The 19,065-nt window shown below is 30.6% G+C and overlaps 1 protein-coding gene across 9 annotated transcripts; it reads left to right on the plus strand.

The window, feature by feature from the left end:
* Positions 1-3,408: 3,408 nt before the first annotated feature.
* On the plus strand, positions 3,409-13,582 carry LOC110185421 (RNA-binding protein MEX3B). Of its 9 annotated transcripts, none has more exons than XM_086838087.1 (4): positions 3,409-4,098; positions 4,194-4,857; positions 7,617-8,776; positions 8,835-13,582. In XM_086838087.1, exons 2-4 carry the CDS (start codon positions 4,398-4,400, stop codon positions 8,844-8,846), a joined length of 1,632 nt encoding a protein of 543 aa, XP_086694213.1. In that variant the 5' UTR covers positions 3,409-4,098; positions 4,194-4,397; the 3' UTR covers positions 8,847-13,582. The 9 variants fall into 9 exon arrangements, with proteins under 9 accessions (XP_086694213.1, XP_086694209.1, XP_020809894.2 ...); XM_020954235.2 differs by having other exon boundaries at positions 3,418-3,511; XM_086838088.1 differs by having other exon boundaries at positions 3,918-4,031.
* The last annotated feature ends 5,483 nt before the right edge of the window (positions 13,583-19,065 follow it).

The raw sequence follows: 19,065 nt of genomic DNA on the forward strand, positions 1-19,065 counted from the left end.
CAATTAAAAATTATAACTTTTTCAGTTTCAGATTTTCAACAAATGTGTGATATTGCTTTTTTTTATTATTCTATAATTTTGGTTTTCATTTCATTCATCTTATTTATTAGCTCGGCCAAACTTTACCGTGCTAAACGCGCTATTTAACTCGTTGTAGGGCCCAGTTCTCACAAGACCCAAAACAGTTTTATAATTTTGTTAACACTAAACGAAAGCCTAAAAAAAATCCTTCCTCGGATTCATTACTACCACAAAAGAATGATCAGGCAATATCCGATCTTTTTCGCAGTTTTTTAAACAACTTACTTAAACTCTTCCAATTTACATTACACTTATTCCTACGACATACATCAAACTAAATTTTCTGTCCTAGCTATTCTCTCGTGTCGTTCCTAAGCTTGCTACTTACACGCTTAACTGCTGCTCTTTAAAGAGAATTAATTCAGTTGATGATTTGGGCTTCCGCTAGGACCCAAAACTTGACTTTATTGATCATATTTCGTCTATATCTATATCTATATCTATATCTATATCTATATCTATATCTATATCTATATCTATATCTATATCTATATCTATATCTATATCTATATCTATATCTATATCTATATCTATATCTATATCTATATCTATATCTATATCTATATCTATATCTATATCTATATCTATATCTATATCTATATCTATATCTATATCTATATCTATATCTATATCTATATCTATATCTATATCTATATCTATATCTATATCTATATCTATATCTATATCTATATCTATATCTATATCTATATCTATATCTATATCTATATCTATATCTATATCTATATCTATATCTATATCTATATCTATATCTATATCTATATCTATATCTATATCTATATCTATATCTATATCTATATCTATATCTATATCTATATCTATATCTATATCTATATCTATATCTATATCTATATCTATATCTATATCTATATCTATATCTATATCTATATCTATATCTATATCTATATCTATATCTATATCTATATCTATATCTATATCTATATCTATATCTATATCTATATCTATATCTATATCTATATCTATATCTATATCTATATCTATATCTATATCTATATCTATATCTATATCTATATCTATATCTATATCTATATCTATATCTATATCTATATCTATATCTATATCTATATCTATATCTATATCTATATCTATATCTATATCTATATCTATATCTATATCTATATCTATATCTATATCTATATCTATATCTATATCTATATCTATATCTATATCTATATCTATATCTATATCTATATCTATATCTATATCTATATCTATATCTATATCTATATCTATATCTATATCTATATCTATATCTATATCTATATCTATATCTATATCTATATCTATATCTATATCTATATCTATATCTATATCTATATCTATATCTATATCTATATCTATATCTATATCTATATCTATATCTATATCTATATCTATATCTATATCTATATCTATATCTATATCTATATCTATATCTATATCTATATCTATATCTATATCTATATCTATATCTATATCTATATCTATATCTATATCTATATCTATATCTATATCTATATCTATATCTATATCTATATCTATATCTATATCTATATCTATATCTATATCTATATCTATATCTATATCTATATCTATATCTATATCTATATCTATATCTATATCTATATCTATATCTATATCTATATCTATATCTATATCTATATCTATATCTATATCTATATCTATATCTATATCTATATCTATATCTATATCTATATCTATATCTATATCTATATCTATATCTATATCTATATCTATATCTATATCTATATCTATATCTATATCTATATCTATATCTATATCTATATCTATATCTATATCTATATCTATATCTATATCTATATCTATATCTATATCTATATCTATATCTATATCTATATCTATATCTATATCTATATCTATATCTATATCTATATCTATATCTATATCTATATCTATATCTATATCTATATCTATATCTATATCTATATCTATATCTATATCTATATCTATATCTATATCTATATCTATATCTATATCTATATCTATATATATATCCCGGCTAGGCCCGGGCACTTGAAGATGAGATTTCAGTTGCCTCGGATTCATCGCGTTTCCTCCAGTTGCCATTGTTGGGAATGCCTAGCCTGACTCCATGCCTCGTGGTTGGGAACCTAGTAGTTGCGCACTGACTTTGTCGTTCTTAGGGTATGCTTCCTTGCTCGCAACCAATTTTTTTAAACTGACTGCTGACGATGGCTGGATCTTATCGCAGATTTACTGTCTACGTACAAGTTGAATGCCTCATGTGGACAATTGACAATTGGCTGGTAACAGAATTTCTACAACTTGAAAACATTGCATGGTAGGGAAATATATTCGATAAGCCAACTAACATTTAGGAAATAATTAAATTTAATAATTAATATTCTTGTTGACTGCGGACAATATCGTATTGTTCGCTTGCCTTTAGTACTTTTAATATCTTTAAAACTAAGACATGAGCAGGACATTTTGAATGGAATTTCCTTATTTATATTGACCATTTTACCCTGCAAACCTTTAATATTATATGTACTGCAAAATTGAAACTAAAAATCTGAAAAAATATTTGTTAAAGGAAAAATTTAAAATATATCATGTAAGATGGTTGCTGTAGATAAATACTTTATTTAAGATGTAGGAAAAAAGTAAGTGTCATTTTCTGACACTTTCTGTTGTTATTTTGTTTCATTCCAAACTAGATATAAAATAAAAAAAACCTTTTACCACTGGTTATTGCTGTAAACAACAAAATCATCAGTTTAAGCGGCTCGACATTATTAATGGGATTCCTTTACGACTGTCAGTGTTTCAGTCATTTAGCCGATATTTTCAAACGAAACCTTTATTATCGATTTATTTATATCTTATTTAGTATTGTCAATTTAGCTTTTTTTTGGGTAAATATAGGTTACATTTTAATATAGCGGGTACCGATAGTTTTAGCTTTTTCTAAGTGATTTTCTTTTGAAAAATTGTTTAAGAATTTTTACAAATGGCATAGTCTGTACAAGCTTTCCATATTTAACTAAAAAAATGTTGTATAATAGCTGAGTAGGTAAAAACCGGATAGTTCTTCCTTTTCTTTTCGATATATTTATTTTTTAGTCTTTCGTTTGCTAAATGATTTAGTCTGGGCTATATGTTTTTTTACTAAAATGTTTGAAAGATTTTTTTTTTTCATTTGAGTTACCGAAAGAGTTTATCGGAGGCAACAAAGGCGGTTTTACTTTCACTATCTTTTTTTGTTAGTTCCAGCTATTTTACAAGGGCTGATTTGGCTTTTCTATGACCTAAGAAGTTGACAACACTGGTTTTATTATAAGCGATAGCCTGGATCATTATTTATTATTTTCCCGCCCTAGTTGTTTGATAGCCGGCAATGTAAAATGTAATGGAATTCTGGGTGTGAATTTTAAGTTATATTCGCTCACATATGAATATGATTACTTTAGGCACTGTTGATAAAAACAAAAATATCTTTATATTTAGTGTAACTCAATAAGTATAATAGAAGGCGTGGACTGTAAATCTCGAATGTGTACCTGGCGAAATGCCGAAGTTTTTCTAGTGTACATACATACTTACTCTAATTTTTTGTAGCCACTAAAAGAAACTTGGATGTTTATTGACGTTTTCTTTATTAATAATGTAAAACCCCTCTGCGTAAGAAAGTAAATATCTTAATTGAAAGAAACATTTATGTTAGGATGCATATTTATAAGTGAATTGATATGTATTCATTTGTGTGAGGAAGGGGCAGCGGCAAAAAGAAGTTACAAGGGGTGACACACAAAATTTGTAAGTTTAGGGGTTGGTTATGATGAGTGCGGTGTATTCCAGTACGGTTCGCGGCAATGGTAATACCGCGTTTAGAAAAGTGCATAGTTCGCAATTTTGTCTGTCGGAAGGTAAATAATTGCCTGAAGTCTACATATGGCCGTTTTACATTCTGTCTTATAGTAGTGTCTGGTGAAGGTTTGTCAATGCCGATACCCACATACTGTACATATTTTCTTTGTTAAACATTAGTATGTATAACAAGAACTACGTTCTTTTTTCTTTTATCGCAGAAAATTAATGAAGGAAACAGAAAAATCCTAAAGAGAATTTATTGCAAAAATGTGGCTGAATAAACGAACATATAACCGAAATTAAGTGAATTGAACATATGTATATATGTATATTCATTTCATCTACAAAATTTCCATCGCCACGCTTACGGATAACGGAACCTAAACAAATAAAGCCGACAAGAATACAAGATTGCATCTGTAATGTCATCGGTCCAAGTTGTATCAAAAATTTTAAACAATATGAATACAAAAATGAATCCTGTACACCATCTAATGGCTGAACAACAGCCAAAAGTTCTTCATACTTCATCTACTGTGCCAATATCCTTATCAGAGGATCCACGAACATTGCAATTGGCATTGGAATTATCATTGGTGGGCTTAAATGACAATCAAACATGTTATGCTCAACAGCAGTCTGCACAACCCTTAGCAGCTGTACAAAGTGACTATGAAATGGGCAACATAAATTCAAAATCGGATAATGCCAATATGCCATTAACATCGTCATCCAGCAGTTGCTTTTTATTGCCCACAGCAATGGGCACCGGTGCCACCGGTACGGGCACTCTAGAAGATCGTTCGAAGAAATCACAAAACATGACTGAGTGTGTTCCAGTGCCCAGTTCAGAGCATGTGGCCGAAATAGTCGGTAGGCAGGGTAAGTAATCTCCCATTAGGTTGTAATTACTGAAGTTTTAGTCTACACACATTCGAAAGATGTTTCTCACTGCTCTGCAATCGGCATGAGCCTTTTTAAATAAGTCTCTTATATCTTACGGGGTTAATTGATTTTGTCCGGGGCAACAGACTTGTTTCCAGTGGATTTTCTTATATTTAAAAAATAACAATAAAGGATAGTTATGGATCGCCGCAGTTTATACCCCTGCAATTGGTTGATTGAGAATCGAGAATTCAATCTCAGTGAAATGACAGGAGAACTAACAGGAGATATAATATTTATATAAAAATAATTAGTTAAAAAAAAAAACTAAAAAAACGCTTTTATAAATAACCGAACTAAAAAGAAGAAAATAATTTATAATTACAAACAAAATTATTAAATTTAGAGCAATAGTATATAATTATAAACAATATCACTGAATTCAAAATTAAAAGCGTGGGGTGCATCTATAATCCATATTACAATTATTCTAAGGGCAACTATCTGTAAGGGGAGAATTATATAGAAAAATCCTACAAATAACAGTTTCACTGTGCAATGCTTTGCCAAGTACATGTTTAACTATTGTTACAAACAATGATAAATGTATTTCTGTGAACATAAAATATAAAAGAAAATATCTGATATTTACAAAAAATTATTAGATTAACAACACAGTGCAGCTGTAGAATATCTCGTCACGTATGTATTCAAACGTTGTGCTTAGGATTATTAGCATTATGTATATAAGTCAAATGACAAATTCACAGCAATAATCGAACTGAATACATGTTAAAACAATGATTGATATAATTAATTACAGAAAAAAAACAGGTACTTGGCGCGAGATACTACCGTGTCTACGGATGCACCCCACGCTTTTAACTCTGAATTTAGTGATCTTGTTTATAATTATATACTTTTGCCCTGAATTTAATAATTTTGTTTGTAATTATAAATTATTTTCTTCTCTTTAGTTCGGTTATTATTAAAAGGGTGTTTTTTATAGTTCTTTTAAACTATTATTTATTTTTATGGTATGTTGTTTTGATTGATCGCCTGAGCCAAGCAAAAAAAGAAAACTATAATTTGATGTGGAAAAATGTTTGTGACACGAAGACCATGATACAATTATATAGATGTACCTTGACGACGACGGGACCACGCCCATTTTTCTCAACACATCTTTTTCCTATAATAAAATTGATTGAAAAAGCAGAATCTAAAAAATGTACTTCGTTTTAAATATATGAATTAAGCCAAAAAATGTGGTCGGTCGCCTCATAGTGCTATGATAGATATTGGATACATAAATACAATTTTGATAAATTTTATAGTCATATAATATAAATGTCAGGAGTTCATATATAAATACATATGTATGTATACATATATGTTTACATACATACATACATGTGTATGTATGTAAATATACATATGTATGTTAGAAAACGACGTTTATGAGGAGCGCTATTGCACACGTTCTAATATAGTTTGCATCGTTTGAGCTTCCGCTTAATTAAATCTGCGACCTCCTTATATTAATGATGTTAAGATGGTAATTGTTGTTTTATATTTATTACATTACATTTTGAATTGTTAGTTGTTCAAAGATATCATGAACTTTCTTGACTATTTTTCGGACTGTGAATGTGATAATTAGCCTCAAACAAAAAGGAAGCTCGCTCGCTGTCGAGACTCATTCCCTGCAAGCTCAGCTATTCAGATAGTTTTAAAAATCAGGAACTATCCAGTCGGACTTTGCTCCATGCGGTGAGCGATTCAGGATAGAAAACTATGTTGAGCAGGGATAGCCTTATGCATGTTCATCAGTTCAGCAAAGTGGTAAGCGCGGCATTTAGTACCTGAATCGAACGTTGCTCCGTTCAACGTAGAATTCTGTGCTGAGGTATTTCCCTTTCGGTATATTTTTTTAACACGAAGTCCGACGACAAAAGAAAAGACGATCCCCGTAATTATTTTACATTTTGCTTTTCAAACTACATAGGATTCCTCTAAATAAAAATCGGAAAATATCTAGAGAATAGAATCCTATTAAAATGAATTTTTAATTTTAATATTAATTTTCGAGAGTTTGTGTACTTTTTATGTAGTATAATTTGGTTATATTATGTAACCACAGTTATTGATTTATTTGAATTTTGTTGGTCAATATTTAACAGAAACAAAATTTGTTTAAAATAAATTCATTTAATTAACAAATTAAAAAATACATTAAAAAAAGTTTGCCTCAAGCGGGATTTGAACTCGCGCTAGCCTGTTTGGAAGGCGGGTGTTCTAACCCCTGAGCCACGCGTCACGATTGCCTCATGCCGGGAAAGTCAAATATCATGCGAGCAAAAAAATAAATGGCCTAAAGGGGTTGCAAGTTTTTGTCCCTATCACAGGCGATACGCACAAGTGTGTATATCGCCGACGTAATGAAAGTTGGGAGGAATTTGGCTAAAAAGTCCGACTGGGTAGTCGCATAGTAACGGGAAGGCAGGTACAGGTACAGATTGACAGACGAATGTAATGTCTATGTAATAAACATTTCATTGGGTCGGAAACGACTCCTTTACTGTCTTACAAACTTCTGTTCAAAATTATAATACCCTGCAAGGGTATAAGAATCAATAAATCTTAGAGGACGAGTAGATAAAATGAACGAAATCTACTGATTTTTCTTTTTTTAATTTTAAAGTTGTTTACTTAATTGACAGAAGGAATAAGATCTTGTTTTTTCTATTTCTTAGGTTGCAAAATAAAGGCGTTACGGGCTAAAACTAACACATACATTAAAACACCGGTTCGCGGTGAGGAACCAGTTTTTGTGGTGACCGGTCGCAAGGAGGACGTAAGTAAGGCAAAGCGTGAAATACTCTCAGCTGCTGATCATTTCAGCTTAATACGCGCATCACGTAAGCCCATGACAGCAGATGGCCACACAAGCAGTGGGGAAGGCGGGGTTGCAGTTGGAGGATGTATTAATGGTTCCGGTTCCGGTTCCTCTTCCAGTTCTGGCATCGGTGCTGTACCTCGCCTCCAATCCGGCCCACCCTGCATGCCCGGCCAGATAACAATACAGGTACGTGTACCTTACAGAGTAGTCGGCCTTGTTGTTGGGCCCAAAGGTGCAACAATTAAGCACATTCAACAAGAGACACAGACTTATATAGTGACACCATCACGGGAAAAGGAACCGATCTTCGAAGTGACCGGCTTGCCCGATAATGTTGATACAGCGCGAAAGCAGATCGAAGCCCACATTGCCCTACGGACGGGTGTGGGCTTAGGAACGGGAACTGGAAGTAGTTCGTTTCCAGTGCTGGGAAGTGAGTCGTCATCCATCGTCGAATCGAATGATTTTATCAATTCGAGTACTATTAACTCATTAACACAAATATTAAACGATGATTTAAATACCGAACTGCTAACATCTATATATAAGAACGTGCATCCGGACTATGTACACAATTCAATTAATCAAATGAAGCCAATAATTCAAAACTATCAACTCAACAATTGCTACAAGAAACGAGAGAACCTTTCCGACTTTGAACTGACGCCTACACTAACGGCATCGAGCATTCCAGCTGGAAAACAGCACCATCAGCTATTGGAAACTGAAACGAAGGCTGAAAACTGTGTTTTTCGGAATACAAACAAAGCCTTGCCTTCATCAACATTAGCCGCATCCACATTAAATCATTCCAACCCAACTACTACTAACAACATAATAACCAGGTCCTGTTCGTCAGCATCGTCAACAACTTCTACAAAAAGTACTAATAACAGTACAAATGCGAATACGCCACCAGAGATTTTAAATATATGGAAAAAACTAAATGATTCAATTGACGTCGATGAGGGAATCGGGGATTCGCCCAACATTTGGACTCAGACGGCAAATATGGTATTATCTACAGATCATCATCACCAGTGTTCGCCCACAAATTCTATAAGTCCCACAGATTCGCTTTTAGAGCAGCAAACAATTGTACATAATACATCAAGGGAATCGAACCAGCAGCAAATGGTACAAGCACAGGCGCAATCTCAAGCTCAAACACCAGCACAGACTGCCATTCAACCCTTCCAACCGAGCAATGCCGAAAAGTTTGTAATGCATCGTGAGTGCTGTGTGTGCAATGAGAATCAAGTGACCACAGCTTTAGTGCCCTGTGGTCATAATATGTTCTGCATGGAATGTGCTAATCAAATTTGTGTTTCAGTGGAAGCAGTCTGTCCCATTTGTAATTCGATAGTTTATCATGCAATGCGCATATTGGGCTAACTTTTCAATTGTACAAGATAAAGATACATATGTGTTCACGACATTAACTAAAGCTATAGGAATTAAAGATGTTATGTTAAGATTAGAGCTGTGAAAACATCGATATCTAGAGCCAGAGTCGGTATATTTACTTTCTTTTTATCGAGTTAAAATTTGTTTTTTTTTAGAAGTAATGATTTATTATTTTTTTTTACATTTTGTATAGCTTTGGTTTTTTTGACCGCTTCAATTAATTACTTATTTTATTTTTATATTATTTATTTATTCTATTTTAGCTTAGCTTTTTTACATCTATTAATGCAAAATCAATTGGATTCCAATGCTTTGGAAACGTGAATTTTTTATCAATAGCCAATAGCAACACCAGTAACGTTTTTACAGCTCTCAGGATAACCCGTAAACCGGGCATGATGCATATATGTTTAATCGATAGTCATTGTGCGAAACATGTAATTAATTTATTAATCTTTATGTTTGTAATTATTTTTCTTAGTTTTTTTTTTGTGTGTATTGTTATCTTTTTTTACAAAGGTTAATTATGTATTGCATCATAATGTTGGTATACCCTTGCAGGGTATTATAATTTCAGTCAGAAGTTTGCTACGCACTGAAGGAGGCACCTCCAACTATATAAAGTATATATATTCTTGATCAGGATCAACAGCCGCGTCGATCTAGCCATGTCCGTTTGTCCGTTTCTACGCAAACTAGTCTCTCAGTTGTGAAGCTATCTGAATGAAACTTTGTAGTTAGTCTTCTATATACTCTCACTCGTATATATGTCGGAACGGGCCGTATCGGACGACTAAATTATATAGCTGCCATAGGAATGATCGAAAAAATGTTACAAAAAAATTATAACATTTTCAGTTTTCAACAGATTTTCATCAAATTTGAGATATAGCCAATTTAGATCAGTCTAAATTTTGTGTCAAATTTTATGAAAATCGGACGACTATATCATATAGGTGCCATACAAACGATCGTTAGATGTGGAGCAAAAATGCAAATCTGTGAATGTAAATCTGCAAATATAATATCGTGAATATAGGTGAATGAAATGAAAGCAGGTATTACTTCATTGTTTTTTAACAAAAATATATATAATTTATATTGTATGGATTCCTAGTCATCGAAGTTCTATCTGCAAGGGTATATAAACTTCGGCGTGCCGAAGTTAGCTCCCTTTCTTGGTTTTAATATATTTTTTTTTTTACTTACAAGAAAAATTACGTTGGACCCAAGCGATCGCACTAAAACATGTCCAAGAAAGTTAAGAAAGGCGATATTCCACAACCAGTACCTTATCATCACTTACCAAATTCATTCTATTCTGATTTTTCTTAAAGAAAGCAATAATATCCGGCGTACATACCTTTCATGCTCAATTGTAAGTTGGGAATCTAAATATGTGTTATGAAAGTACTCCCCACTATGTGAATCAAAATTAAGTAGTAAACATCCCTGACATGCTGACATACAGAATCAAACGAACCAAAACCTTACCTCTCTCTCAAGAGCTCGGTCTCAAGATGGCCGCAATGAACCAAATTAGCATGCTGCGCCACATGAAAGGTTAATGATTGTAGCATTTCAAGATCATATACCCACATAGAGGAGACGTACTTAATAAGTCCTGGTATAGAAAAAGGGCTGCCTAAGGGTTCCGTTTTTAATCCGCCACAGCGGGTGGGTAAATCAGTTTTAGAAAGTAAAGTCTGATCAAACCCAGTCTGTCAAACGGAGTTAAATAAAAATTGGCTGTAACTATCCAAAACAATTTTTTCAAGAATCTTGGTGTAACGATTCTTACGTTTTATCCAACCATATCAAAAGGTTTGAGTTAGTTCAGCACAACTATCATACAAAAAAAGGATGATAATTAAATAGGAACGTAAATTCATCAACTTTTTAGTTAAAAATGTCGGTTGATCAACAACAGAACGAGAAGAATTGTGTGAAAAATTAAGCAGTTTCTTCCGTTCAACTTTATTTTCACGAGCCTTCAACCGAATCTTCTCGGCCATAGGATCAAACCTAGCTCCAAGGGCATCATTCACTCTTTTTCGGTCGTTTCCATTATTAAGTTTATTGATGGAGGTTTTCTGATTCGAGTAGTGAATTTCAAGGAAATGTTACTCAGGATTGCACTCTTTGGAGTCAAGATTTGTGTTATTAACATAAATGGTAAACTCAGTGTTTAACCTTTTACCTTTAACACATTCAAAAAACTCCCCAATCTCGTCACTCTTTGGGAGATTAGCTCCATAAGTTAAAGCTGCTTCATAATCCTGTAAGTAAGGACGGACTAGCTCACTCGTGACGGCCTTGACCGGTCGGAAAATTTACGTAACATTTGAATACTTTGGTAGGACTGTATAAGTAGAAATAATTCCAAAGGTGTAAGAAATGGTGAAAATAACTTAAAATAAAAACAGTCTAAAAACTCAAAAATGTAAGTTAATTATTTTTTTTTCCATTATCTATCAAAAAGGAACATGAATGAAAATGTGTCTTTGTGTCGCTTAAAGAGTTGGAGCTGTTTTTAGATCAAGTACCCAACTTGCAAGGGTATTATTGATTAGTGCCAACCAAGAATGTATGAAAACATAAAAGAAGACAATATAATCCTGACCAGCATTACCAACAGTATCGATTTAGTCATGCCCATCTGTCCACTGTTTCAAATCATAAATCACTGTGACCAACTAAATATTAATTTTGGTTTCTGGTCGTTAGTAATGATGGAAGTTCTTAGACAATGAAGTTTTTGTGCATAATGCATCATAAACCAATTACTGTAACTTAGCATGTACCTTTCAACATTATCGTTAATTTGGGTGTTGCGCAAAAAAACTCCATTATCCGTTATTCCCTTAATTTCTTAGTCGGTAAAAATCAACAAAAGCTTTCCAACTTCTTTTTATTTTTATATATTTAAAAAATGTTTTTTTGAAAAGTCGTCTTAAAGGAAATTGTTGATTAACTGGTTATGAGCTTGACCCGAAATGCATTAAAATTATATAAGCAAGTTTAATAATTGGACTGAATTTTATTGTCTTTTCTCGTTTTTTTGTATGATTTCTTTATATTTTTTATAGTTCTAAGAATATTTTAAGCATTTAATCATTTCTCACTTCAGATTATTTCAGAAGTTTTAGTAATTTACAGTGAGTGCTTTTGTGCCGGACTACTCCTGCAATGTTTCCTTTCTTTGTGATTAATTTCACAGAAATTAATAAATTCATATGTTCAATATTCAATTATCTCAAACCCCGGCGTCTTTCATTATGTGTGTATAAGTATGAGATTATGTGAATTTTTTGTGAAGCTCTAGCTCTGCTAAGTGCCGATGCTATGCTATGTCGAAAAATGTCAAGTTTGTTAAAGAAAAAAGAACAAAATCTTTGTACATGCAAAGAGAAAAAATAAATTAACACAAATGTTCATGCGCAAGGGTTTCACATTTTTTTTTAAATTTCTAGAATTCTGTGCCTTGTTTTTGTTCTGAGAAAGTCGATCTACATAACATTTTTTAAGTCATACTTGAGGAGAAAAACTTTGTTTTAAATAATAACATTATGTCTAGTAAAATTTTTAAACCGCATAATTAGGAGTTTAAAATATAAAAAAGGACATTTCATGTAATAACATAACTCTTAAATAAAAACCAAAAAACCTAATAAAAAAATGACTGATAAAGTAGCAATAATTTTAAGACATGAGCACACATAAATCTATAAATACCTTAACAAATATAATTTATAATTAAATCCAAATAGTTTACGGAGCCATACCAACATAAATATATATTTAAACAAAGCTTACGATTAATGTGAATAAAAAGACTTATACAATTATAGTCAATCATATTTCATATTTATAAAACTATAATATATAATGCGTAGATTATTAAAAATACGCGAAATATTTTGTTTTCTTAAGCTTTACGTTACGTTACGTTACAATCTGTGTTATAAATTATGTTATCAATAGATTATTATATTCGAGTCTAGTCAAAAATAACTATAATAGAGGCTGGTATATACTTATATATTTTTTTAATTGTATTTAATTTAAAACAATCGTTTTAAGATATCGAAAAATTCAAAACCGAGTGAGAGACTAATAACTTAATCGCACAAATGATGAATATATAACATTGTTTTATAAATCATACATACCTAGCAAAATTTTATTTAAATACAAAAGATATATAAAAAGAAAATAAATATTTATTATATTTAAAATATTTATAACTGTAGTATTACATTAGCATTAAAAGACAAATATTTCCTAATAGGAAAAATATGATTTGTAAGACGTAAAAATGATGTTCTCACATACATATTGAATAACAGTAAATAACACGCTCTTACATATTTGTAAAACAAATAAAATATCGAAGATTACATTTAAATTTAATTTTTAGTTTAAATTTGTATTAAAAAAAATATACAATAAGTACGCATTTATTTTAACTATTGCGAAAAAAGGTATCGTTTAGCGGTCATTGAAAAATGATTTCAACATAATTTTATTTAGTTATATTTGTATCGATAAAAAGGACAAATAGAGATTTAATGGATTCAGTAACATGCATAATAGAATCTAAAAACATTACTCTCTTCATAATCAAAGATAAAATATTATTTTCCGGTTTAATTTAAAGTTTATATATTCTTGATAAACCAACCATGTAGCCAAGTCAGATTGACTGTTTCTACGCAAGCCAGTTTCCCAGATTTAGAACTATCTGAATGCAGATAGTGTTTTATACCCTAAGAGGGTGTTATAACTTTAGCCACAAGTTTGCAACGCAGTGAAAGAGTCATCTCCAATCATATAAAGTGTATATATTTTCTTGATGAGCATCAACAGCCGAGTCTATCTAGCCATTTCTGAAGCTGTCTGAATGAAACTTTTCGTTAGTTACTCGAATATAAGTCGGAACGGAATATCATAAAAAAATTGGAAAATTTGAAGAAAACTATTTTTTTTCCCAGTTTTAAACAAATTTTCATTAAATAGCGATTTATTTTTTTTTCATTATTCTAAAATTTTGAATTTAATTTTATGAAAATTAGACTAAATCATAAAGCTGCCATAGGAACGATCTGAAATAAATACAATAAAAAAATCAACCTTTTTCAGTTTTCAACATATTTTCTTCAAATTTGAGATATAGCGATTTTATATTATTCTAGAATGTCGGTTTGAATTTTATGAAAATTGGGAGACTTTTTTTCTATCTGCAAGGGTATATAAACTTCTGCGTGCTGAAGTTAGCTTCCTTTCTTATTTTTTAATAAAAACTTTGTCTTGTTTGTTTTAATAAAATCATTGTAAAGTTTTGTTTTCATAGTGGATTAGCTTAGAGAGCCTACTTTCGTTACATACCTACTTTATTTAATCAGAATCACAATCCTAAATCAAAAAAAAAAAAGAAAAAACTACATCTCAGTAGATACAAATATTTAAAAAAAAACAGCGAAGTTATAATTTATTTTGTAATTCCTTCCTAAACTAAAATCTTTAATCATAATACACTTGGTACACATGCAATCAAGCAATCTAACCGCACGCCGGTAGTTAATTTCCTAGTATTCCTTTTTATATATCCTATCTCACCTTCTAACACCTAATCGGAATAAGCACGTGCTTGGTTTTACAAGGGCCACTTGAGTGTACTGATCGTGTGCATCAACGTCCATTAACTAATTTCTTGATCATTCCTATGGCAACTATATAATATAGAATTAAAATAGAAATTTTAAGAATTTAAATAGATGTTAAAAAATGGGAAAGTAGTGATTTTTTTACGGACGACATATCCGACGCCATTAATATCCTATGAAGGACTAACTACAAATGATGCTAATCAAGAAAATATATTATGAATACTTTAAAGGGTCGGATATGTCTCTTTCACTGCGTTGCAAGCTTCTAATTAAAATTATAATACAAGATAATAAAAATAAATAACAAATTATTAAATACATATGTACACAAAGCATTCGAATTATTTAGCACGGTGTGTTTTTTTTTCTGAAATTAATATTTACTGAAAAAATAATGTTTAAAATATTTTACTCATATTACTGATCTACTGAATTTATTTTATCAAAACAACAAAAGTCAGCATCCTTATTTGGTCTGTACCATTAATTCATCAACGTCTCATCAACAGTCAAGGCGGTGTTGACTCATTGATGATTCATCAACAATTTATTAACAATTCATCGATGATTCATCAACAATTAATCAACGATTCATCAACATGTCATCAACATTTTAGTTCGAAATAATTTGTTTGGCGTTTTTTTTTTGTTTTGATCTTAAAAAATATAATTTAGGTTGTAATTTGTAATGTAATTTTTTAGTTTGTTAGTTTTCCCCCACATAAAACACTTAATTCCACTGTTTTCCATATAATTCCACTGTTTTTAATATAGTTTAGCTAAATTCCATAAATTCCACTATTCCACTATACATTTACATTTGTACCAAAAACTCTGCGAAAAAGGAATTTCATAATTTAACCTTTTATCAGACAAAATACATATATTAATCCTAACTTCTTCAAAAAAAAAAACGCAAATCTAAAAAAACCAACCCCGCTTATTATTGAGATAGGGAGAGTGCAAGAGAATCTACATGCTGATTTTAAGCGCGAGGGAGTCGGGCTTGGCACGATCGCCGCCTGAGAGCGTCGGCTCGGTAGAAGTAGAGTCGGCGCGTTGATGACAGTGGCCTATTGATGACATGTGGTACTGCAGGGATATATATACTTGGCTATTTATACTTTCCTATATATGTACATACATATGTACATATGTATGTACTTTGCATTTGCTGTTGGTAAAAGTTCACCAGGCTAGGTAAAAAATTAGCAGAACTTTCAAGCTGGCATTGTTTTTTTCTCTACGTTTAGTCATTTACTAACAGATTCTTACAAATTATATAAATTTTCACACCGGATATATGTACATACATAATACGAACTGAGCGTTCTGATATAGAGATTGTTTCCCTAAAAGTTGCCGTTCGGTTCTGTAAAAAATAATACCAAGAGTCTGTATTTAATAGTATTTGTTAATTGATAAAGTATATTATTTGTGAAGTTGTTAAATCCCAGAGAAAAACGAATACTTTTTATCTGAATGATTTTTTAAATTTAAATTAGTTAACAATTTGAATTAATTTTTGGCCCAAAACGAAGCATTAAAAAAATAAATACTATTAATAATATTTAATAAATTTAACATTTGCAACATTGTTCTAAATATATATGTTAAATACCAAATGAACTTGAAATTCGATAGAATTATTAACTTGATTAATATACAAATTTATATATTTATTTTGTTGTTTATTTTCAAAATTGAAAGTAGAGGTTCTTTTACCATCGAATTTGAGTACCAATCCATAAAAATTGATTGAGAAGTCAACGTTTCTTAGTCTTAGCAAACATGTATTTTGATCCGAATCAATTAAAGAAATCATTTTTAAAAAATTACAAAATGGTTGTACATACGTACGAAGAGAATATTTTTTTACAACAATTTGTACGATTTTACATAATACAACTTCTTATAAAAATGAAGACAAAAAGTATTTACAACGAATATTTTACAATGAGAAAATATTTATATATAGTAAATAAAATAAAACGGAATAAATATTAATTATGAATGGGTAAATAAATATATATTAAAATTATATATATTTACTAAATAAACAAATAAGTAATATATATGACGCATGCAAATAATTATTTATATATTTATCCCAAAACTATACATTTAATAAATTAAGCCGATATATATATATATATATATATTTAACAATTAATAAAAATATCCATATTGTGTTCCATAGAAATCTATATAATATCTTCAAATGGACATTTCATATATTTATAGGCTTTAAAATGGGCATTAATCATAAAAACGCCGATTTAATGCCGAAACCCTTTCAATTTATATAAGAAATATTTATAAAATATGGTATAAGTACATACACATATGTATATATATATATATATATATATATATATATATATATATATATATAATATGTATAACTAAAAACTGGTTACATAATAAATTTTTCGGATATAAGTATTACTTTCATTATTTATCAAGTTTAGAAAACGTATTTCCCATTCATGGGTGGAGCTTGACTTATTAAAAAATATTTCTAAATCAGCTAAATACGCTATTTATAATTAGGGGATTCCCTATACGTTAAATCGGCGCTGTATCGCGATATTTGGCCAATATTTTCAGCCGGATAGGGAACGACCCAAAATGCGAGCGACTGAATTCTTAAACTTATTTCAAACATTTTAATGAACAAATTGTAAACAATCAAGGAAAATGGCTCGAAAAATCAATCAAATTGAGTATTTTGAGATATTATTAAGCATTTGCATGTCCGAATTGCTTTTCCAATATTATGGATATGATTGTTTCAAATGAAATTCTTGGATGACCTATTTTTATATTTATGCCTTAAGGGCTTTGCGGTATTGCCTTCCTAAATCAAGCACAAAATCCCTTGAAATTTCTTTTCAATTCATCCTTGCCTGTTAAAAGACGGTGATGTTTTAATTGCAAAAGGTCGGACCAACAATCGGCTGAAAATATTCAATTAATATGATACATTTTTCTAAAAAATTAATTTAAATTGCCGTAAATAATCATAGTTTTGAATTGAATCACATGGGGAAAAGTGCTGCTGTGCCTAACTTACTAAAAAAGAGTAAGCCACACTGACTTTTCAGTAATTCAGTTGATATTTTCAGCGAAGCTGAACTCCTTATACGATAGTTTGTATGGGAATAACTGTATTCAGTTTCCGATATTTTCAGTAATTCAGTCATTTATAGGGTCTTCTCACAGAGATCCATCTTCCTTCATTCATCCGGCTTTAAAATTTATGGTTTTGTTCTCTATCGTTTGGTCATCCGAACTTGATGGACTTGTTTTTTGGGATAGTTCTTCGATGCAACTTACCTCCTTTTTGCCGGTGCAAATTCGATATTTTACTATTTTAAAATTTTTACTTCATTCTAAAAGATTTTGTGGGTCTCCCAATATGTATGTCTTTTGTTGCTGAACCCCCTAAAAAAAGTTTTTAAATTATTTTGCAGAAACCACTTAAACCTTTTTTCTTTATATTTTGAATGATTCCAAACTGTTTCACACGGATGAACTGTGTGGAAGTGGGTATATGTCGTATAGGAAATCCCCTAAATAACGTAAGTACCTATCGATACTTTGCGAAACGAATCCAGAATAAGTGTTTATAGTTTATTTCCACAAGCACGAGATACATATTGGTATCGATGTAAATGCAGGAATGTAAAATTAAATCCTTTTCTACGCAGTATTCCATTCGTTTGATTATTTTGATTTTTAGTTTTAGTTTTGGTTTTTAGCTATTTTGATTTTTGACATATGGGCAATTCGCTGGTGTCGAATGCGTCATTCGTACGCATTCGAACTGAAAAAAAACATGCGCCAAGACTTAACTATAATTTTACAAAATTTTTTATGACTTTTTTAATAAAAACATTTGAATTTGCGCGTGTTTGACATCGATTTTTTGAAATTTATTTTAGATAATGAAAAATGTTCTTAGTCTTGATCAATCTGACCAATTTTTTATGTTTAAAATACTCGTTTTTAAGCAATTTTAAGTTTTTGGCCGCGGTGGACCTTTCTGGAGAATTGCCCATACGTAAAAACTCTCACAGAGCACCATCCGCTATCTAATAACAGCTGATCGAATACCTCAGCATCATCAAAAAGATACGATTGTTACAGTGATTGATTCCTAGTCATTGATTGATTTCAGTCAGAAGTTTGCAACGCAGTGATGACCTCCGACCATATCAAGTA

Source organism: Drosophila serrata, unplaced genomic scaffold, assembly GCF_035046125.1.
Source record: "Drosophila serrata isolate PLE 108 unplaced genomic scaffold, ASM3504612v1 contig_345, whole genome shotgun sequence".
Lineage (NCBI taxonomy): Eukaryota > Metazoa > Arthropoda > Insecta > Diptera > Drosophilidae > Drosophila > Drosophila serrata.